Source organism: Aegilops tauschii, chromosome 7 (assembly GCF_002575655.3).
Source record: "Aegilops tauschii subsp. strangulata cultivar AL8/78 chromosome 7, Aet v6.0, whole genome shotgun sequence".
In the NCBI taxonomy this organism is placed as follows: Eukaryota; Viridiplantae; Streptophyta; class Magnoliopsida; order Poales; family Poaceae; genus Aegilops; species Aegilops tauschii.
In genome coordinates, this window is record NC_053041.3 from 42,975,327 (window position 1) to 42,999,665 (window position 24,339).

General features: G+C 44.1%; 2 protein-coding genes across 2 annotated transcripts; both read left to right on the forward strand.

Annotated features, from left to right (window-relative positions):
- The first annotated feature begins 11,427 nt into the window (after nucleotides 1-11,427).
- LOC109777482 (uncharacterized protein At4g22758) lies at nucleotides 11,428-12,294 on the forward strand. The gene is made up of 2 exons (XM_020336113.4): nucleotides 11,428-11,810; nucleotides 11,889-12,294. Exons 1-2 carry the CDS (start codon nucleotides 11,513-11,515, stop codon nucleotides 12,014-12,016), a joined length of 426 nt encoding a protein of 141 aa, XP_020191702.1. The 5' UTR covers nucleotides 11,428-11,512; the 3' UTR covers nucleotides 12,017-12,294.
- A 9,902-nt stretch (nucleotides 12,295-22,196) lies between these two features.
- On the forward strand, nucleotides 22,197-23,686 carry LOC109777464 (uncharacterized). Its single transcript, XM_020336100.1, has 3 exons — nucleotides 22,197-22,410; nucleotides 23,380-23,463; nucleotides 23,580-23,686. Exons 1-3 carry the CDS (start codon nucleotides 22,197-22,199, stop codon nucleotides 23,684-23,686), a joined length of 405 nt encoding a protein of 134 aa, XP_020191689.1.
- The last annotated feature ends 653 nt before the right edge of the window (nucleotides 23,687-24,339 follow it).

A 24,339-nucleotide genomic window follows, 5' to 3' on the forward strand; every position in this document is an offset into this window, starting at 1 on the left:
AAACTGAACAATCTCTTTCAGAGTATCAGGGTTTCTGACGAGAACTCATCTGTTACATGGGCACTTCATTTTTTTAAACTTATTACAACTCCAGACTATTTTGCGTTCCGTACACACCATTCAAAGCGACGTCATCAATTTTCAAAACTTTCTGACATCATTTGCTATTTTTTAGTCATTTACCGATTTGTTTAGAGAGCTAAATGACCGTGAAATTGAAAATGACTACAAAATGAACTCTGAAAATGTCGAAACTTGGCATGGTATCATCATTTCACCCACATAGCACGTGCAAAAGAGTAGAGAGGGTTACGGCAAAAACTGGACGCACTTCGTGTACAAACTGGACAATCTCTTTCGGAGTATAAGGGTTTCGGACGAGAACTCATCTGTTACACTGGCACTTCATTTTTTTAAACTTATTACAACTCCAGACTTTTTTTGCGTTCCGTACACACCATTCAAAGCGACGTCATCAATTTTCAACACTTTCTGACATCATTTGCTATTTTTCAGTCATTTACCAATTTGTTTAGAGAGCTAAATGACCGTGAAATTGAAAATCACTACAAAATGAACTCAGAAAATGTCGAAACTTGGCATGGTATCTTCATTTCACCCACATAGCATGTGAAAAACAGTAGAGAGGGTTACGGCAAAAACTGGATGCACTTCGTGTACAAACTGGACAATCTCTTTCGGAGTATCAGGGTTTCAGACCAGAACTCAAATGTTACACTAGCACTTCATTTTTTTAAACTTATTACAACTCCAGACTTTTTTTGCGTTCCGTACGCACCATTCAAAGCGATGTCATCAATTTTCAACACTTTCTGACATCATTTGCTATTTTTCAGTCATTTACCGATTTGTTTAGAGAGCTAAATGACCGTGAAATTGAAAATCACTACAAAATGAACTCTGAAAATGTTGAAACTTGGCATGGTATCATCATTTCACCCACATAGCATGTGCAAAAGAGTAGAGAGGGTTACGGAAAAAACTGGACGCACTTCGTGTATAAACTGGACAATCTCTTTCGAAGTATCAGGGTTTCTAACGAGAACTCATCTGTTACATGGGCACTTCATTTTTTTAAACTTATTACAATTCCAGACTTTTTATGCGTTCTGTACATACCATTCAAAGCGACGTCATCAATTTTCAAAACTTTCTGACATCATTTGCTATTTTTTAGTCATTTACCGATTTATTTAGAGAGCTAAATGACTGTGAAATTGAAAATCACTACAAAATGAACTCGGAAAATGTCGAAACTTGGCATGGTATCATCATTTCACCCACATAGCATGTGCAAAAGAGTAGAGAGGGTTACGGCAAAAACTGGACGCAGTTCGTGTACAAACTGGACAATCTCTTTCGGAGTATAAGGGTTTCGGACGAGAACTCATCTGTTACACTGGCACTTCATTTTTTTAAACTTATTACAACTCCAGACTTTTTTTGCATTCCGTATGCACCATTCAAAGCGACGTCATCAATTTTCAACACTTTCTGACATCATTTGATATTTTTCAGTCATTTACCGATTTGGGGAAAAGAAAAAACTATATAAAAAACTAATCAGAAATAAATAGAAGAAAATAAAAAAGCAGAAAGGAAAAAAATTATATAAAAAACTACTCAGAAATAAATAGAAGAAAATAAATAAAGAAGAAAAGAAAAGACTATATAAAAAATTATTGGGGCGATGCCCAGTGGGCCTGCTAGACCACGGGCGTGGAAATTCAGGCCCACAAGGGCCAGCAGGCTCACAGGGCAGCGTGCCATAGTTAGGCCCAGAAGCCTGCTTTACAAGGGAGTTCAAAGTAGCAGCCGCGGCTGGGTTTATAAACCAGTGCGGCTGCCCTTCGCCCGGCGAGGTGGGACTAAACTTTCTACACCGCGGGTGGCAGCGCACCCCCTTTAGTACCGGTTGGTAGCCCAACCCGGTACTAAAGGTGGGTCTTTAGTACCGGTTGGAGCCACCAACCGGTACTAAAGGCCTGCTCTTCCCACCTCTTGGCCTGGCCAAAATAGGCCTTTCGTACCGGTTGGTGGATCAAACCGGTACTAATGGCCACCGCTATATAAGCACCACTTACGAATATTTTCAGTTTGTTCTTCGCCCCCGTCGCCGCCCCTGTCGCGCCCCAGCCCGTCCCTGTCGCCGTCGTCGTCGCCGCCCCGTCGCCGTCATCGCCGCCCCCGTCGCCGTCGTCGCCGCCCCCGTCGCCGCCCCAGCCGGCCCCCGTCGTCGCGCGACCCGTCGCGCCGTCGTCGCCGTCTCGCGCCGTCGCCCCCGGCCCGCCGCCCGTCTTCGCCGTCCCCGTCGCCCCCGGCCCGCCGCCCCGTACGTGTCGCCGTCTCGCGCTGTCGCCCCCGGCCCGCCGCCCGTACGCCGCCGCCCCGCTCGTACACACACACACACACACACACACACACACGCATTTTTTTACTTATTTTCTGTTTTCTGTTGTTTAGATTAATGCATGTCAAATTTTCTGTTGAATTAATATAACTAGTTTATTTTTAGTAAATGCTTAGTTGAACTAGTTGAATTAATAGAACTAGTTTATTTTTAGTAAGAAAATTTAGGTATATGAGATTGATGATCTAATTAAAATATTACTATATATAGCTATTTTATATATTTTAGTAAGAAAATTAATATAACTAGTTCATTTTTAGTAAATTCTTAGTTGAATTTGTTGAATTAATAGAACTAGTTTATTTTTAGTAAGAAAATTTAGGTATATGAGATTTGATGATCTAATTAAAATATTACTAAATATAGCTACTTTATATATATATTTTAGTAAGAAAATTAATAGAACTAGTTTATTTTTAGTAAATTCTTAGTTGAATTAATAGAACTAGTTTATTTTTAGTAAGAAAATTTAGATATCTGAGATTTGATGATCTAATTAAAATATTACTATATAGAACTAGCTACTTTATTTTAGTAAGAAACTTAATAGAACAAGTTTATTTTTATTAAATGCTTAGTTGAATTAGTTGAATTAATAAAACTAGTTGAACTAATAGAAGTAGTTGAATTAGTTGAATTAATAGAACTAGTAAGTGTTTAATGTTTCACCTATATGAACATAGGAAATGTCGTCTGACGACGAAAAAGATTTCATTAAGTGCGAATTCTGTGAAGACCAGCGCGGCCTGTGCGACAGAAATTTCCTTGTTGATGATAGGCGCTTCAGCATCAAGCTGGATAGACCTTCGAAGTGGATACAGTAAGTCACAACGACAAGTCTTTTTTCGTAATTAAGCATGACTTATATATGCTTCATTTGTTTCAACTTATAATTTTAAATTTTCACTATTCTACTAGCGCATCCCCTGCCATGCAAATTTTTTTGTCTTGGATAAGATAGGTTTCAGTGCTATGGGAACTATGAAGGTAAAGAGAGTTTACCTGAAGACCGAGCATGGTTATACTTTCAACGTCAAATTATACAATGCAGACACGTACACCTATTTTGAATGCAAAACTTGGCAAACACTATGCAAGGCTTATGCATTTGAGCCTGATATGGTTATCACCTTTGATATTCGTCCGGAAGATGATATTGAAGGTAATAGAGACATCTGGGTCGATGTGCAGACGCCTTCAGTTCTACCATTATGTGAGTTTCTCAACCATATTTATGTCTTTGATATTGTTTATTCAAAAATAGTTGACAACTAATTTCTATTGATAGCTTATTTCCATTCAAGCAAACATGTCCGACGCTTGGTAGACAGGACCTACTACTGTCCCGGAGCTGAACTAAACTGCGAGGAGATAAGTCATTATGTTTCATGGCTTGAGGATCTTGATGCTGTTAAGAGAAATCATTTTCCTGAATTTGAAAATCTTAGTACTTAAAACGTGCGACCAATAGTGATCGTATTGAACTACGGTCACATGTATTTAGGAAAGATGGTAAGATTTTTACTATTAGTCCTCAGTGCATCTTTTGCATACATTATTTTTCAAGCTAAACTTTCATTGCTAAGTATATTAATTACTATACGATGTTCTTCAACAGGGACTCCCGATGACAGTTGTGCCTCAGTGGATCGAGACTAAAGGTCGCATGTCAATTGTTAGCTTACGGCCAAGATATCCTACAGCGCACATGAGTGCATTCAGGATTTCTGAAAGCGATGAATGCTTAATAGTGAAAGATTGGAGCAAAATTGTTAACGATCGCAGAGAAGTACTAGGGGCAGCAATCAGAAGCGCAACCCATGATTAGGAGATAGGTTCATCTGCATGCTCCAATATGATGAATCAGGAGAGCTATACAAGTTCTATGCTATTTTACATGAGAGAGAGCAGCAGGAGTGATTTAGCTAGTTATCATGCTCTTAGTACTTGTTGTCCTCTCATGCGTGTCCGTGTTCTTCGTCCTGAACTTAATCTCGAAGAGTGATTTGCTTTTGTGGTGTTATAAACGCTTATAATATCATGACCATGTTGAACTCGATGATTACTTTGCTAGCTAGTATATACTCACTAGTAGAAAAAGGGTCGAATGTGAAGCACATTAGTGCCGGTTTGATTTTGAGCCGGCACTACTGTGTCCATTAGTGCCGGTTCCAACGGCTAGGCGGGCGGAGATCATTAGTACTGGTTCGTGAGCAACCTTTAGTACCGGTTCGTGTCATGAACCGGTACTAATGAGGCTGCGTCAGGCTGTGGTCAGGCTGGGGCCCCACGGGCACCTTTAGTACCGGTTCGTGCCATGAACCGGTACTATAGTTTCTTAGTAAGCTGTTTTTTAGTCTCACCTCGGGAAGAGAGAGGCACTAGGAGCGATTTATAAGCCGTGAGTGCAGAGACGATGAAGAAGAGGCGCAATGCTCATCTGCACGTTGCTTAGCTTTAAGCCTTGAGGAATAGTGTAGACTGCACGGAGCTATGTGCAGTGCAGTTTGCACTATTCCGAAAGGTTTGAAGCTAATTAACGAGCATTGTGTCTCTTTTTTATCTTTAATAACTTATTACAACTCCGGACTTGTTGTGTTACGACAAAAACTGGACGCACTTCGTGTACAAACTGGACAATCTCTTTCGAAGTATCAGGGTTTCTGACGAGAACTCATATGTTACATGGGCACTTCATTTTTTTAAACTTATTACAACTCCAGACTTTTTTGCGTTCCGTACACACCATTCAAAGCGACGTCATCAATTTTCAAAACTTTCTGACATCATTGCTATCTTTCAGTCATTTACCGATTTGTTTAGAGACATAAATGACCGTGAAATTGAAAATCACTAAAAAATGAACTCTGAAAATGTCGAAACTTGGCATGGTATCATCATTTCACCCACATAGCATGTGCAAAAGAGTAGAGGGGGTTACGGCAAAAACTGGACGCACTTCGTGTACAAACTAGACAATCTCTTTCAGAGTATCAGGGTTTCGGACGAGAACTCATCTGTTACACTGGCACTTCATTTTTTTAAACTTATTACAACTCCAGACTTTTTTGCGTTCCATACGCACCATTCAAAGCGACGTCATCAATTTTCAAAACTTTCTGACATCATTTGCTATTTTTTAGTCATTTACCGATTTGTTTAGAGAGCTAAATGGCCGTGAAATTGAAAATCACTACAAAATGAACTCTGAAAATGTCGAAACTTGGCATGGTATCATCATTTCACCCACATAGCATGTGCAAAAGAGTAGAGATGGTTACGGCAAAAACTGGACGCACTTCGTGTACAAACTGGACAATCTCTTTCGGAGTATCAGAGTTTCGGACGAGAACTCATCTGTTACACTGGCACTTCATTTTTTTAAACTTATTACAACTCCAGACTTTTTTTGTGTTCCGTACGCACCATTCAAAGCGACGTCATCAATTTTCAACACTTTCTGACATCATTTACTATTTTTCAGTCATTTACCGATTTGTTTAGAGAGCTAAATGACCGTGAAATTGAAAATCACTACAAAATGAACTCTGAAAATGTCGAAACTTGGCATGGTATCATCATTTCACCCATATAGCATGTGCAAAAGAGTAGAGATGGTTACGGCAAAAACTGGACGCACTTCGTGTACAAACTGGACAATCTCTTTCGGAGTATCAGGGTTTCGGACGAGAACTCATCTGTTACACTGGCACTTCATTTTTTTAAACTTATTACAACACCAGACTTTTTTGCGTTCCGTACACACCATTCAAAGCGACGTCATCAATTTTCAAAACTTCCTGATATCATTTGCTATTTTTTAGTCATTTACCGATTTGCTTAGAGAGCTAAATGACCGTGAAATTGAAAATCACTACAAAATGAACTCTGAAAATGTCGAAACTTGGCATGGTATCATCATTTCACCCACATAGCATGTGCAAAAGAGTAGAGAGGGTTACGGCAAAAACGGGACGCACTTCGTGTACAAACTGGACAATCTCTTTCGAAGTATCAGGGTTTGTGACGAGAACTCATCTGTTACATGGGCACTTCATTTTTTTAAACTTATTACAACTCCACACTTTTTTGCGTTCCGTACACACCATTCAAAGCGACGTCATCAATTTTCAAAAATTTCTGACATCATTTGCTATTTTTTAGCCATTTACCGATTTGTTTAGAGAGCTAAATGACCGTGAAATTGAAAATCACTACAAAATGAACTCTGAAAATGTCGAAACTTGGCATGGTATCATCATTTCACCCATATAGCATGTGCAAAAGAGTAGAGAGGGTTACGGAAAAAACTGGACGCACTTCGTGTACAAACTGGACAATCTCTTTCGGAGTATCAGGGTTTCGGACGAGAACTCATCTGTTACACTGGCACTTCTTTTTTTAAACTTATTACAACACCAGACTTTTTTTGCGTTCCGTACGCATCATTCAAAGCGACGTCAATAATTTTCAATACTTTCTGACATCATTTGCTATTTTTCAGTCATTCACCGATGGTGTGTACGGAACGCAAAAAAGTCTGGAGTTGTAATAAGTTTAAAAAAATAAAGTGCCCATGTAACAGATGAGTTCTCGTCAGAAACCCTGATACTTCGAAAGAGATTGTCCAGTTTGTACACGAAGTGCGTCCCTTTTTGCCGTAACCCTCTCTACTCTTTTGCACATGCTATGTGGGTGAAATGATGATACCATGCCAAGTTTCGACATTTTCAGAGTTCATTTTGTAGTGATTTTCAATTTCACGGTCATTTAGCTCTCTAAACAAATCGGTAAATGACTGAAAAATAGCAAATGATGTCAGAAAGTGTTGAAAATTGATGACGTCGCTTTGAATGGCGTGTACGGAACGCAAAAAAAGTCTGGAGTTGTAATAAGTTTAAAAAAATGAAGTGCCAGTGTAACAGATGAGTTCTCGTCCGAAACCCTGATACTCTGAAAGAGATTGTCTAGTTTGTACACGAAGTGCGTCCAGTTTTTGCCGTAACCCCCTCTACTCTTTTGCACATGCTATGTGGGTGAAATGATGATACCATGCCAAGTTTTGACATTTTCAGAGTTCATTTTTTAGTGATTTTCAATTTCACGGTCATTTATGTCTCTAAACAAATCGGTAAATGACTGAAAAATAGCAATGATGTCAGAAAGTTTTGAAAATTGATGACGTCGCTTTGAATGGTGTGTACGGAACGCAAAAAAGTCTGGAGTTGTAATAAGTTTAAAAAAATGAAGTGCCCATGTAACAGATGAGTTCTCGTCAGAAACCCTGATACTTCGAAAGAGATTGTCCAGTTTGTACACGAAGTGCGTCCAGTTTTTGCCGTAACACAAGAAGTCCAGAGTTGTAATAAGTTATTAAAGATAAAAAAGAGGCACAATGCTCGTTAATTAGCTTCAAGATTTTCGGAATAGTGCAAACTGCACTGCACATAGCTCCGTGCAGTCTACACTATTCCTCAAGGCTTAAAGCTAAGCAACGTGCAGATGAGCATTGCGCCTCTCCTTCATCGTCTCTGCACTCAGGGCTTATAAACCGCTCCTAGTGCCTCTCTCTTCGCGAGGTGGGACTAAAAAACAGCTTACTAAGAAACTATAGTACCGGTTCATGACACGAACCGGTACTAAAGGTGCCCGTGGGGCCCCAGCCTGACCACAGCCTGACGCAGCCTCATTAGTACCGGTTCGTGACACGAACCGGTACTAAAGATTGCTCATGAACCGGTAGTAATGATCTCCGCCCGCCTAGCCGTTGGAACCGGCACTAATGGACACATTAGTGCCGGCTCAAAATCAAACCGGCACTAATGTGCTTCATATTTGAACTTTTTTCTACTAGTGGTACTAGCTCTCGACTCTTTTTCTTCTTCTTTTTTGGCGAAATTGAACTACCAACATGGACGCGATGTCCTATAGCTAGCTCTGTAAAACACATACGTGAAGTTACGAAAGACATCTGGAAAAGATGCGCTATTCAACAGCAAGCACCAAACATGGGTAATCGTAGATTAATCAGTAGCTTCAGTAGAGGAGATCAATTCAAATGCTTTAGCAGTACCTACTGATCACGAGCTCTAAAGGACTACTAGTCAAAGCTGACGGGCAACAGCAGAGCTATGTGTGTCTTTGGGGTGGGGGGGGGGAGGGGGGGGGGGTGCGGCTCCCTAGCCTTGATATATTTATTGTAAAAAAACATTTTAGGATCTTAAATAGAAAAGAGTGTAATAATTAGCCCCCCCTAGCACGAGCCAGCGCCGGGGGAGGGGAGCCCTTTAGTACCGGTACTAAAGGATTTTTTTTTGAAATAAAGAAAAAACAGCCCACCTACTGGGCCGGCACGGCCTGCATACGACTAGAAATCCAACCTCTAGTTCGGCCAGGATGCAGGCCCGTACGGCCCAGTAGGCCCCATAGGGCAGAAGACTTGCAATAGGCCCACAAAGGTCTGCTTAGAAAGGAGCTCGACACGGTAGCCGCGACGGGGCTTATAAACCGGTGCGAGATCCTCTCAACTAGCGAGGTGGGACTAAACATTGTGCACGGCGGGTGGCAGTGCATCCCTTTAGTACCGGTTGGTGGCACGAACCTGTACTAAAGGGGGTCTTTAGTACCGGTTGGAGCCACCAACCCGTACTAAAGGCCACCACTTCTTTAGTACCGGTTCGTGGCACGAACCGATACTAAAGGTTCTCCACGAACCGGTACTAATGAACGCCGCCCGCCTAGCCGTTGGACCCGGCACTAATGGTCACATTAGTGCCGGCTCAAATACAAACCGGGACTAATGAGCTGAACATTAGGTACCTATGATCTCAAATGTTCCTTAGTGAACCAATGGCCCACTTTCAAAGTTTCTAAGTTTTCATTCGTTGTTGGTTTTCATGAGATACTTCACATAGAATTAATGCATGCACTGAATCAATGTACTAGCTTGTAGCATGGGCTAGCTCCACAACATTCAACCATGCAAAATCAACTACTTATTGATGGTGCATGCGCGCGCGCGCACACACACATATATAGCTATTGATGGCGACATACACTTTTCTATAGCTATCATATCAAATGGTCATGGGTGGGAAAGGCTAGTATTAGAGTAAAAATCTAGATGAGACAACCGGAAAGTGGATGCAATAGATAAGTTGCAGGGAATAGGAGACGTCAAGAGTCAGAGCATCTCTAGCAGATCCCGCAAAGGGGGCCATCCGGCAAAATAACGGCCGGTCCGACATAAAAACTGCCACATTTTAATTTTCCTAGGGATCTCCAGGTTTACTTTGTCATTGTATACGTTCATGTCAATTCGTGTGCTTTGTCTTGTGGGCCCAACCATGGACCGTTCTTATCTTCGGTTTTTTATTCCCCCACTTTCAAAGCACCAACTCCCAGCAAAACTGCCCCATTGAGCTCAAGTTTGTCGAAGGTGGCCATTATGTTTTGTGGTAAATGCACCAATTTGTGTGCTTTAATTCTTATCTAACTTATCAAAGTCGGACCTGCACGAAGCGAGCTCGAGCGTTCAAATTAAACCAATCGCAAAGTTATTTTAAAACCGGTCATCTACCTTTCTCACAAAATTTTCAATGAAAACAACAACAAAAAAAAAAAATAACAAGATAGCAAAAGGACATGTTGAAAGGGAAAAACACAACGCACCCAGAACTGGGAGTTTAAATTTCTTTTTGAATACAGTACAGACGCAAGCGCTCATATACACACGCATACACTCACCCATATGAATGCACACACGCACACCCTATCCCTATGAGCACCTCCGAAAGACTGAGCCGTCATATCATCTTAAAATTTACGAAGTCACCGTATGCACCTCGTCGTCGACGGGAACGTCTTCTCCCACTGAATGCGCGTCGCCGGAAATCCTGAAATAAATCCAGGAATAAATGCGAGCATAGGACTTGAACCCTGATGGACTGGGGTTACCACAGTCTCTCTAACTATCCAACCACAGGTTGGTTCGCAACTGGAAGTTTAATTAAAGTTTGTGACAAGCTAGGGAGAGAATTTGGGACACGCAGGTGCGGGGGCACCAAAGACCATCACACATGTTTTTCCTTTTGGCTTCCGATTTTCAACATTGCACATGTTTTGAATGGAAAATCCTAATTAAATTCTATTTTCATATTCGTGTTTTTCGTAACGAGGGCTTTCAAAGAAGATCCAATTTGAATACGTTTTGACGAGTTTTTAAAAATTCTATGAACTTCCAACTTTTAATACTTTGTACGAGCGGCCGATAAAATCACAACTTTAGTACCCGCGACCGAATAAAAAAACTTTTAAAGTTTCAACTCTGAAACTTGATACGAGCAATTGATAAAATTGTAAGTTTCAGATGCAAAATTGCACGTCTCAAAAATTAAAACTTAAAATTTACTGTGCCTCTGTGCAGGATCCAACTACTTTATGGATCACGATGCAATCGGGCAGTCAGGCGGGACTGGGCAGGTTCTTCATGCTCCTGCACCTGCGTGTCCTGCGAATTACTGGGGCAAGCTAGCCTGCCCTGCCCATTTTGTCAGTTAGGCGATCCATCATGGGCCGTCTGCATAGTGGATTCCGTTAGAGTCTTGGCGAAGACGTGGACGCACATTCGTGCCCCGGCCGCCCTGCCCGTGGGCATCCAGCAGACCAGCACGTACCCCCGATCGTAGCACGTTACAACGACTGATCACCGCATAGCCAGAGTCAGCTAGCGCCTCCCCCGGTTGAACGAACTCCATCGACGCCGTCGTGCATGCCGTCATCCCCGCCTCGTGGCCTCGTATCGTTCGTACGTGCCTCTTCGCTCCCTCCACCTATCACGACCCAGCACCCATTCAGTCGTCGTCTTCCACCCTGCGACCGCCACCAATACCATATCGAATTTGCTCACTATCACTACCCACCACGTAGCCACGTACACAAAGCCTGTACATGCATATATATAAGTGGTCAGTGTCAGTGCAAACAACAGTTAGTCAGACAACGGGCCACTCTCTCGCGCCTTTAGAAACCACGAGTACGTAGATCAATCTTGATTGATTTCTCTCTCCGTCCCGGCCGGCCATGAGGAGCTCCGTGCACGTGCCAGCCGCGGTAGAGGCGCTGCTGGGCCACCCGGTGGCGGCACTGTCGGAGAGGTCGGCGCCACGGCTAACGCGGCTGCTGGTGAACGTGACAGTGGAGCGGAGCCTGTGGCCGGTGCATGTGCTGCTGGGCTCCGATGCCACGGTGGCAGACCTGGCGCGCGCCGCCGTCGACGCCTATGCCGCCGAGGGGCGCAGGCCGCCGCTCCCCATCGATGACGGCGCCACCGACGCGGCGGCGCGGTTCGAGCTGCACCTCTCCAAGTACGCCCTCGACGGTAAGCAGGAAACCGCCTATCACAAGAAGATAAAATCTCCCCCACCTTGATTAATCAAGCTTAATTCTGTTGATGCAGCTCTTGACCCGGAAGAGAAGGTGCTTGACCTGGGCTCTCGCAACTTCTTCCTCTGCGCCGCCAGGTCGACGCTGGGATCAGATCATCATCTGCGACTTCGCTCATCACTGACATGTCTTGATGTCTGAAGGAAAAAAGTGTGTGCCATGTAAAACGAGTTGGCATGTCGGCCTATATATGTGGAGTATATATAACTCATGTTCGATCCTTCTTTGGTTGATCGGTCTGCCAGATCCTCTGCATCAGTGTGTACGTAGTGTTAGCTTAGGTATACATACAGTTCGGCCAAGCAACGATACATACAGATACATGTCCGGCGTATTTACGAGCTCAAGATATGTACGTGGCGACGCTGTATGTATACAGCTGCAAGATGCAACGTTTATGTATGTACCTAGTGCCATGATGTTACGTTTCTGGACTAACCGAATGCATTCTCTGCACGCACGCACGCACGCACATACGCACGCATGCACATGGATTATTGCATAATAAGGGCAGCGTCACACGCTGCTTGGGTCGACCAAGAACCAAGATTCAGAAGGAAAGGGCACCCATCTCACCACGTCTTTCTCTCTTCAAACCTGGCGGTGAGCCATGTCTAACTGGTGTCGAAAGGCGGCTTACGGCCAACAGAGGGCCGTAAAGGCGACCACGAATGGCCTGCCACATAATGTTTCAGAATAGCCTTGCTTCATTTGTCCAGCCAACTTGAAGCAAACATATTTGTGAATGGATATACAATGTCTGCATGGCTCAATGTTTCATGGATGTCTAATTTTTCCAGGAACAACACAAATAACTTCAGCACAAACTGGCTACGGATATTTAACAATCCAATTATCCTTGGTCTCATCGGCAACATTGATAAATATGGGTAAAACTTGAAGACTAATAACTAGCTTCAGTAGACCAAATCAATTCAGATGTTTCGGTATTATAGTTTGACGGAGAAAAACAATCTTGAACAGGAACCCCAGTACTTGCATGTGCAAGGCTACAAGGAGGATGGGGCATGGCGAGGGAGAGAGGAGCCGCAAGACCGTTGATCATGACCTCTCAAGGACTAGTCAAAGCCAATGGAGGGCTATGGCTCATGTGCCGTCGGAAAAAAATTCCAATACGACTCTTTTCTCTTATCAAGTGGGACCCAGCCACAAAGATGCCATGTGGAAACACCAATCTAAAAGCACTGTAGTCTTCTTCTTTCCTGATTTTCTTCTTTCTTCTATTATCACGCATCCACAGTCAGTCGAGGAGCACCATCGTTCTCGAATGCCAATAGGATCAAGGTGATGCTGAGTGCAAAAGTGCATGAGTAGGAACATGTGCTCGGATGAGCTGCAAATACATGCAGATGAAGAGAAGCCTAGAACACATGAACCATCGCTAGGCGTACCATATCCCTGTTGCGACAATGTCCTCAGCTAGCAGAGACTGATAGAATCCTCATTCTCATAGTTCGCAGCAGGTCTCAATGCAAAATAAAAAATGTGTGACAGGCGTGGAGCGTCTGCAAGAGAGCACGAGTATTACCGGCCATGGCGGCGGACACATCGTATCTGTTTGACGAATAATTGGTTGATGATTGGGCCAACACCTATCTCGTGGGCAAGTGTCATATCACATGTGAATGATTTCTACAAACGTGATTGATTCTGATTTCTGTGGATCTGGCACTGGTGTTGACAATAGAACTGCAGTAAGAAAATTGGAAAAAAAGAGATTGCTATGCTTTGAGATATGTGTGGTCAAGTGGCATCTTTTGGACCGAGTCTCTCTTGATGAGAGGAACGACCTGATCGTATAAGATTTTTCTCCCATGCCATTGGAGCACGAGGGCTCACGGTCGATAGAGAGCAAGTCTCCATCTCGCCACAATGTCGAAGAAAGAGAGGTCATGATGACATATATATTACTCGAGAAGACTACATGCCCTCTATATTACTCGTCTGTCTTCTCGGGTGAAGACAGACGAGTAATATATATGCACCCACATGCACAATTAATATATTTACTGCCTTTGTGTGCAACACTCTCCATTCTTCTTCCGTGACACCTGTGGGTATCTTGTCTTTCACAATTGGCTCATACAAATCCTTGCAATAAAGGATGTCTTCCATCATGGGCTTCCATAATGAGTAATTAGAAGAATCAAGTTTTATCATGCCACTTGTAGTAGCGCTTTCTTTCAAAGCCATTGTGAGCAGCTCTTCCAGCAACAATCAAGCAACTGGGATTTGCAACCTTCTAAGCAACCAAGGCTCTGATGCCACTCTGTTGGAAATTAGCACACAAATGCACTTGTGGTTAACTGAAAACTACAGCGGAAACAAGTAATCTCAGCACCACATCATGTACTAATTCAATGATCGTTGCTTAGCACGGAAGGAAACATATGCAGCAGCATATATGAAGGCAGAAAATGTTAAGCAGTAGGTAAGACACTCCTCATCCTAGTGTCTTGTGGTAGGAGTAAGTTTCTGGACAGCACCGAGCATCAACAAAGAGACACCAGATTTTTACGTGGAAAACCCCTCAACTTGAGGGGAAAAACCACGGGCCGAAGCCACCCAAATCCTCTTTCACTATTATCAAATATGGGATACAACAAGTTCTTCTCTAGACAGCACTAGAGGATCTCATACATCAAGATTTCTGAATCTTGGATGAACACAATAAGATTTGGGGCTAAGAACTAGGGATTGGAACAATCTCATCAAAGATGGTGGAACCGAAGCTTGAAGGAGACAAGGTGGTGGATCTGGACCATCACAACCTTGGGGAGGAGCTCCCTTTTCTTCTTCCTTCAATCTTCCTCTTCTTCCCTTGCTCTTTTGGTTTTCTCTCTTCTTCTCTCTTGGAGGATGAACTAATTTTCGTCACACTTGGTGGTGGCTGCTGGATGGAGGGTAAAGCATCCCCATCCACTCATGTGCAAAGTCCAAAATGACCCTAGGTCATAACCCTAATGGGTAGTGGGCTTCCGCACCTCTTTGGCTGCCTAAAAGGCCTCAAATGGTCATCTCCTCACAGCCCACATGAGGAGGATATCCCAACAAATCTCCCTCTCCGACTCATGAGGGGGGCACCGCCATGCCCGCTACCTTGCAACATGCTTGTAACTTCTCATTTGGCAATATCTTGGTCATCATATCCGAACCATTGTCGTCGGTATGGATCTTCTCAAGTTTCAGCAACTTGGAACTCACAACATCTCGAATCCAATGGTACCTCACATCAATGTGCTTGGTTCGAGAGTGATAGCTTGAATTCTTGGCAAGATGAATAGCACTCTGACTGTCACAAAACAGAACATACTTCTCTTGCTTCATGTCGAGCTCTTGCAAGAAGTTCTTCATCCACAAAACTTCCTTGCCAGCATCAACTGGTGCAATGTACTCAGCTTCTGTAGTTGATGTAGAAACACATTTCTGCAATCTTGATTGCCATGACACTGCCCCCCTGCATAAGTCATCAGGTATCCGGATGTGGACTTCCTACGATCCTTGTCACCTGCGTAATCTGCATCTGTATAGCCCTGCAATACAGGATCACCGTTTTCAAAGCATAGACAAGATATAGAAGTACCCTTGAGATACCTGAGAATCCACTTCACTGCTTCCCAGTGAGTTTTAGCTGGATTTGTCATGAACCGGCTAACAACTCCAACTGCATAGGCAATGTCAGGCCTAGTGCATACCATGGCATACATCAAACTGCCCACAGCAGATTGGTAAGGTACTTTCCTCATTTCTTTTTTCTCCTTCTTGCTTGTAGGACATTGTTTTGAATTCAGTTTGTGATGGCCTGCAAGTGGAGAGATAACAGATTTTGCATATTTCATATTGAACCTTTCAAGTACCTTCTCAATGTATCTTTCCTGTGAGAGCCAAAGCAGCTTCTTTGATCTATCACGGGAGATCTTCATGCCAAGTATTTGCTTAGCTGGTCCTAAATCCTTCATGGCAAATGATTTACTCAATGCCTTCTTGAGGAGAGCAATCCTCTTTGTGCCATTTCCAACAATCAACATATCATCAACATACAACAAGAGAATAATGAAGTCACCCTCGGCATACCTCTTCATAAAGACACAATGATCGGGTTGTGCTTTATGGTAACCAAGCCCAGTCATAAAAGACTCAAACTTCTTGTACCACTGCCGAGGAGCTTGCTTCAAGCCATCCAAACTCTTCTTCAATTTGCAAACTAAGTGCTCCTTGCTTGCAACCATGAATCCCTCTGGCTGCTCCATGTATATCTCCTCCTCTAGGTCACCATGTAAGAATGCTGTCTTCACATCAAGTTGTTCAATTTCCAAGTCCATGGTGGCAGCCATGCCAAGCACAACTCGGATCGAAGACATCTTGACCACTGGAGAGAATATCTCACCATAATCAATGCCCTTTTTCTGACTGAATCCTTTCACAACCAATCTGGCCTTGTAGCTTGGATGTGAGGTGTTTTCTTCAGTCTTCACTCTGTACACCCACTTGTTCTTGAGTGCTTTCTTGCCTTTTGGCAGATTCACCAACTCAAAAGTATCATTCTCATACAGGGAATTCATCTCATCCTGCATGGCTTCTGACCATTCTTCTTTGTTCTCATCAGACATTGCCTCCTCATAGCATGAGGGCTCACCTGCATCTGTCATCAACACATATTGATGTGGTGGATATTTGGAAGAAGGAATGTGACCTCTTTCACTTCTTCTTTGCTGTTGCACTGGTGGTGAATCAGGTGGATTTTCGTTGGCATCATCATTACCAACTTCATCATCATCATCACTTGATGGCTGCTCGTCACTTTGACTTGTACTGCCTTGATCAGTTGCATCTCTACTGTCTTCAGTGTCATCATCGCCCCCATGATTGTCATGCACGAGAGGATGACAGATTGGATCCATATCAACCTGAGGTGTGATGGTCATTGGCTTCTCTGGTTTCCCAATATCTTTTATTGTTTCGTCTTCAATGAACACCACATCTCGGCTTCTCACAATCTTCCTATTTAATGGATCCCACAATCTGTAGCCAAACTCTTCACTTGGTTGGCTGAGGTAGATGCACTGCTTTGTCTTGCTATCAAGCTTGGATCTCTCATCCCTTGGAACATGTACAAATGCCCTGCAACCAAAGAACTTCAAGTGCTTGTATGATACCTCCTTCCCTGACCAAACTCTCTGAGGAATATCACCTGCAAGAGGAACTGAGGGAGATAGTTTAACAACATACATATCATTCATCAATGCTTCAGCCCAAAAAGAATTAGGTAAATGAGCATGAGAGAGCATAGCTGTGACCCTCTCTGTGAGTGTCCTGTTCATTCTCTCTGCAAGACCATTGAGCTGAGGTGTCTTTGGTGGACTCTTCTCAAGCCTGATGCCAACATTTCTGCAATACTTTTCAAAAGGACCTTTGTATTCACCACCATTGTCTGATCTCACGCACTTCAATTTCCTACCAGTTTCTCTTTCAACTTTGGCATGGAACTCCTTGAAGGCTTCAAGCGTCTGGTATTTGTGTTTCAGCACATACACAAAAACCTTTCTGGAATGGTCATCAATAAAAGTCACAAAGTATAATGCTCCACCATGAGATTTTTTAGTCATGGAGCAAACATCAGTGTGCACAATATCAAGAACATTTTCTGCACGATGTGGAGGGAGTGTACGAAATGCAACCCTATGTTGTTTGCCAGCAAAACAATGTGCACAGGGTTTCAAGGATATACCTTTCAACTCAGGGAGGTACTCCATGCGAGCAAGAGCATGCATGCCCTTCTCACTCATATGCCCAAGCCTCTTGTGCCACAATTCAACCGAAGTGCCTTTGTCAGCAATGTTCAACACCTCATTGCACAACTTGGTTTTAGTCACATAGAGATTACCTTGCTTACTTCCTCGAGCCACAATCAAAGAGCCTTTGGTGAGCTTACACTTTCCTTCACCAAAGTAACTAGGATGTTTGATATCATCAAGCTTGCCCACTGACAACAAATTCAGCCTTATGTCGGGAACATGCCTCACATCATTGAGCACTAGTCTGCAACCTGTGTTTGTTTCAATGCATATAGAGCCCTTGCCAACAATTGCTGACGAACCACTATTTCCCATCCTCACTTGGCCAGTAACATCACTAGTGTAAGATGTGAAATACTCCTTGTGTGATGTGATGTGGAAGGACGCACCTGAATACACAACCCAACTCATGGCATCATCACGAACAGCACTATAGCAATCTTCATCTTCAATGACTAGATAGTCCTCATCTGTTGCGGTCATGGCTGAACTGCTCTCAGCCTTTTGCTCGGTTTTCTTTTCGAGTTTCCCCTCTGCAAGCTCTCTCTTGTACTTCCTGCACTCGCTCTTTATGTGTCCCGGATTGCCACAATGAAAGCAAGTAATATCTTTTCTCTGTTTTGACTTTGATCTCCCCCTGGATTTGCTTTTGCCTTGCTGAAATCTTGTATTGCTGCGTCCACGGTTTTCATTCTTCCCATGGGTTTCAGCCACATACGCATCAGAAGAAGAGGCATTACCCTTTTCCTTCTTTCTGGCTTCTTCATTCAGCATACTGTTCTTCACCATCTCCAAAGTCAGCTTTCCATCCGGAGCTGAATTGCTAAGTGACACAACAAGCGTGTTCCAACTATCAGGCATGGAACTCAGCAGCAACAATGCTTGCACCTCATCCTCAAAGTTGATCTTCATGGCTGAAAGTTGATTTATATGGCATTGGAAGACATTCAAGTGCTCAATCACACTTGTTCCATCTCGGTACTCAAGATTTGCAAGTCTTTTTATCACCGAGGCTTTGTTCATCGATGTCTTCCTCTCATACATAGACTCCAACTTCTGCCACATCTCATAAGCATTGGTGTCATTTGCAACATGGTGGAAAATATTGTGGTTGATATACAACCGAATCATACCTACTGCCTTTCTGTGCAACACTCTCCATTCTTCTTCCGTGACACCTGTGGGTATCTTGTCTTTCATAATTGGCTCATACAAATCCTTGCAATAAAGGATGTCTTCCATCATGGGCTTCCATAATGAGTAATTAGAAGAATCAAGTTTTATCATGCCACTTGTAGTAGTGCTTTCTTCCAAAGCCATTGTGAGCAGCTCTTCCAGCAACAATCAAGCAACTGGGATTTGCAACCTTCTAAGCAACCAAGGCTCTGATGCCACTCTGTTGGGAATTAGCACACAAATGCACTTGTGGTTAACTGAAAACTGCAGCGGAAACAAGTAATCTCAGCACCACATCATGTACTAATTCAAGGATCGTTGCTTAGCATGGAAGGAAACATATGCAGCAGCATATATAGAGGCAGAAAATGTTAAGCAGTAGGCAAGACACTCCTCATCCTAGTGTCTTGTGGTAGGAGTAAGTTTCTGGACAACACCGAGCATCAACAAAGAGACACCAAATTTTTACGTGGAAAACCCCTCAACTTGAGGGGAAAAACCACGGGCCGAAGCCACCCAAATCCTCTTCCACTATTATCAAATATGGGATACAACAAGTTCTTCTCTAGACAGCACTAGAGGATCTCATACATCAAGATTTCTGAATCTTGGATGAACACAACAAGATTTGGGGCTCAAGAACTAGGGATTGGAACAATCTCACCAAAGATGGTGGAACCGAAACTTGAAGGAGACAAGGTAGTGGATCTGGACCATCACAACCTTGGGGAGGAGCTCCCTTTTCTTCTTCCTTCAATCTTCCTCTTCTTCCCTTGCTCTCTTGGTTTTCTCTCTTCTTCTCTCTTGAAGGATGAACTAATTTTCGTCACACTTGGTGGTGGCTGCTGGATGGAGGGTAAAGCATCCCCATCCACTCATGTGCAAAGTCCAAAATGACCCTAGGTCATAACCCTAATGGGTAGTGGGCTTCTGCACCTCTTTGGGCTGCCTAAAAGGCCTCAAATGGTCATCTCCTCACAGCCCACGTGAGGAGGATATCTGAACAACAGGTCTGTTAGGCGACACACACTTTTGTAGCTATCATATCAAACAGGCATGGATGGGAAAGGCCAATGGTAGTAGTATGAATCTAGATGAGACGTGATGGAAAGATTATGCAACAGATTAGTAGTAGGGAATAGGAGACATCGGGAATCAGAGCACGGGTCTTGCTTCACCTCACAGGTCTCTAATGTATCCCTAGGACTAGGGACACTTTCATATTTGATCCCAAACACACAATGCACATGAGGCTTCATTACCCGTAGGTGCTGCAAGCGAGATTGCAGGGAACAAACGCCTCCCCTTGCTATGCTCGAGACTGTAGTTCAGTAATTAATTCACGCGCATGCAACTTTGCATATACTGGCAATTGCATTGATCACTTCCAAAAAGACATGATCAGATTAATCTGTCACCGAAGCAAATAGCAAGAGGTGGGCTTGTAAGATCAGGCCCCACGGCCGCATTGTATCGTGGTGGCAACTCCGCAACAGTAGAAGCTAGTTAGCAAGATCTCTTGCTTGCATAATTGAGGAGGCGGCTCAGTAGTGGACCTTGGCTGTCATCGACAATAGAAGGCCCTGGCCTATTTAGAAACATCTCATGTAATTCATAAATAAAAGGTTGCTTCCTTTCTTTATAAGCAAAGCTATATACAGTTGTAATCGCAATGCCAAGTTATTCTGTTTGTTTTTAACAATTCTAGTAATATTGCTCCCCGAAAAAACTATTCTAGTAACAAAGAAGGGCTAATTGTTTCTAACACATTTATATTCACTCCAACCAAACTGCCACATTATATTCCTAGGGATCTCCAGGTTATGCTCGATGGGGAGGTGTTTTGCTTTGTCCACTCTATACTCGTGTCAATTCTTGTGCTTTTTTTTTCGAACGAAGGCTCAAGGAGAACCCGACTTTAATTAACAAATCTATCAACCGGCCAGCACTGCATTGAAAGAACATAGGAACCAAAGGAAAACGAAACAACAAGAAGATACATGGTGCTGTGTAAAAGCTGTCAGGCTACAACAAAACTACTAGCAAAGCGGAAACGCTCCTTCGCATGCGCCCGTTGGAGCGGTCGAATCGATCAAAGCGGAGCCTTCTCCGACAACTTCCCTTGTATCGTGCCCGGGGGCACCAAATGATCGCGAAGATGTGCCAAGACATGCAAAGCCCACTCATTAATCTATATATATAATCTCCTCCCTGATTTTTAGGGGTCCGGGGGCCCCACACTACCCCATCATCCTTTCCCTAATCCTATACATAACCTGCTGCACACTTTCCAAATCAGGACATCCCATCATGTCGGAAAGCGAGCGTTCGCACGTGCGCGCATCAGCAACGCCCCTAGCAAAGATATGGAATGTAAAGTGCGAATGCAGCTAGAAGCCAGAGAAGCCCTCCTAAGCGAGCAGAGCACCACACAGGACACCAACACAGGCTTGGGGAAGAATCATCCAGTAGTTGGAGGAGCGCCGTTGTCAGCTCCATGAACTCTGGTTGTCGATGTCGATTCCCTCCACCTCAGACATTATGGGACACCCCACGAACACTCCATAGCTTCGCTTTTTGATTGTCCTTCTTTCGAAGCACCATCTTCCAGCAAAACTGCTCATTGAGTTCAAGTTTGTCAAGGTAGCCATGTGAGCATTGAGTTTTGTGGTAGTCGCACCAATTTGTTAGGCTCAATCTAACTTATCAAAGCTGGCCCTCTACGAAGGGAAAGAAAACAACCCGCTCAGAATTGGGAGTTCAATTGAAGTCCGAGACATGGTAGCCTGCCCTGCCATGCCCATTTTGTCAGTTATAGGCGACCGTTTCCATGGTGGAATCGGTTCGAGAGTTCGGCAAGACGTGGACGTATATTCGTTGCCCCAGCCGCCGTGCCCCCGGCCATCCAGCACGTAACGACCACCAATCACCGCACAGCCAGAGTCAGCTAGCGCCTCCCCCGGTTGAACTTCATCGGCGCCGTCCTGCATGCATGCCGTCATCCGGCGACCTCCTCCTCGCCCCGTGGCCACATATCGTTCGTACGTGCCTCTTCGCTCCCTCCACCTATCACCACCCAGCACCGATTCAGTCGTCGTCTTCCACCCTGCGACCGCCACCAATACCATTATACCATATCGAATTTGCTCACTGCCACTACCCAGCACCGATTCAGCTCAGTACGTGCCTCCACATATATATAGGTTGTCAGTGTCAGTGCGAGCATCAGTCAGTCAGACAAAACAGTTCGTCGCTCGCTTCTTTAGAAGCCACGTACATACGCACCGTCGATCGATCTTGATTGATTTGTCTCTCCGTCCCGGCCGGCCATGAGGAGCTCTGTGCACATGCCAGCCACGGTAGAGGCGCTGCTGGGCCACCCGGTGGCGGCCCTGTCGGAGAAGCCAGCGCCGCGGCTGACGCAGCTGCTGGTGAACGTCACGGTGGAGCAGAGCCTGTGGCCAGTGCACGTGCTGCTGGCCGCCGATGCCACCGTGGCCGACCTTGCGGGCGCCGCCGTCGCGCCTATGCAGGCCAAAAATATTTATTGTCTCACAAACTACAGAAGTGTTTTATATCCAGATATCACTTGCAATGGGGGCAGGTCTAGCTATAAGTTGTAGCGTTGAACAACTGCAGTTTGTAATCGGACTAGTCAAAAATACGGCATAAAGCACATCGTTACGAAACATTATCATACGTATGTTTAAGATGAACATGACCAATCATTGTATAACTAAATAGCAGGATTTAGCTTGCATTTATATAGTTTTGAATGGAAAATCAATCACTGCTTGGGACAAAACTTACATTTGCTTGATATCTACCAACGCAAACATAAATATAGAGTCAATATGTGTTGTATTATTAGAAAAAAGTGACCAGCATCGCAAGAATACATACCTAGCTGGAGTATCAAATCCAGCCCCGGCCCGGCTCCTCCCATCTGTTCGTCATAACTACCGCAGGCATGCGGGATGCGGCAACCATCGTTGGTCAAGGTCGCTTGACTAAGCGTCGAAGGGTTAGCGCTTCCAAAAGATTGTGCGTGTCCATGCCCTAGTGTGGCGACGATGGCCGATGGCAAAGCTTGATTAAGTTGGGCGGAGGCGGCCAGAGATCAGTTGGAGCTTCATTAGGTCAAAGGGCACGGAAAGGTAGATGCATCCAATTCACTCACGTGAAAACAAATGCCTTTACCTTTGCTAATGGCCGGGTACTAAGTAACAATTACAGAGTAGATTAGTATTAGCCATGGTTTTAAATAGCCCGCTATAGCTCCGCTATAGCACGCTATAGCGTTTATAAGAGGTCCCACGCTAAGAGTCTTTTGTTCAAACACTTGAGAAAACATTTTAAATAGCTCGCTATAGCATTTAGAAGAGGTCCGCCGCTAAGAAGCTTAGCGCGTTATTTAAAACTTTGGTATTAGCCGCCCTTAAAAATCCATGGGGGTGGCCGATCCATAGGGGGGGTCTGGCCCCCGCTCGCCCCCCTACTGGCTCCGCCCCTGCAGGCCGCCGCTCCCAGCCGATGACGGCGCCACCGTCGTGGCCGCGCGGTTCCAGCTGCACCTCTCCAAGTACGCACTCGATGGTACGTGTACTTAACAAGCCGTATGTGATGTATTCCATTGTTCGATTAGTTCTTCAGTCCAACTCCGAGCTGCATCGGTCACTGACGACGAGATTCTGTGTTGGGCATGCGTGTAGCTCTGGACCCGGAGACCAAGGTGCTCGACCCAGAGACCAACAGGGGATCGCAGAGATCAGACCATCATCTACTTCTTCACTCAGCACTGCCATGTCTTGATGTCTGAAAGAGAGAGGGTAGTGCTGTAAAAATGGTGGTGAGAAGTTAGAACCCGACGTCTCGACCCATGTATGGTTGTGTACAGTGTAACTAACGTCCGATCCTCTGGATCAACACGTAGTGTTAGGTTAGGTACGGTTTGGCAAAGGCACGATACATATACGTACAGCTGATGCTGTACTAACTAAGACAACTCGAGTCATGCATAACCTGTAGACATGTATCCTCACAGAAACAAAACCAGACTAGTCCTACTTAGCAGAGCTCATGCATAACCTATAGTCATGTACCCTCACAAAAACAAAACCTATTCCTGTAGATCTTAATAGGATGGTTCATTAACTTAGTATCATGTTAGTAAGTGGAAATCCACCATTGTCGTCTTGCCCATGTCGTTGAAGAGTACATGTCTTGGTAAGCCGGCTTTTCCCTATTTCAATTCTGTTTTCCTGAATCAAGGGAGTCAAAGAGGCACCCAAGGTCTAGTCTCTTCCATTGAAAAATATATGTTTGTTCAGTTGTTCATTTGCCGACTAGCCGAGTGCGACCAGAATTCAGTTCATAAAGTATGTATGATACTAAGGGATCGACAATTTTCTTTATGCTATCCGTGCACATTTGACAACCTAGCGCATGTTGCGATGTTTATTAGACGTGAAA

Bases quoted from the DNA above. Each gene is read 5' to 3' on its own strand.
- LOC109777482 (XM_020336113.4), top strand. From the start codon at position 11,513: ATGAGGAGCTCCGTGCACGTGCCAGCCGCGGTAGAGGCGCTGCTGGGC. The intron at 11,811-11,888 runs GTAAGCAGGAAA...CTGTTGATGCAG, and splicing joins CTCCAAGTACGCCCTCGACG to CTCTTGACCCGGAAGAGAAG.
- LOC109777464 (XM_020336100.1), top strand. From the start codon at position 22,197: ATGAGGAGCTCTGTGCACATGCCAGCCACGGTAGAGGCGCTGCTGGGC. The intron at 22,411-23,379 runs TTTATTGTCTCA...GGCTCCGCCCCT, and splicing joins GCCTATGCAGGCCAAAAATA to GCAGGCCGCCGCTCCCAGCC. The intron at 23,464-23,579 runs GTACGTGTACTT...GCATGCGTGTAG, and splicing joins CTCCAAGTACGCACTCGATG to CTCTGGACCCGGAGACCAAG.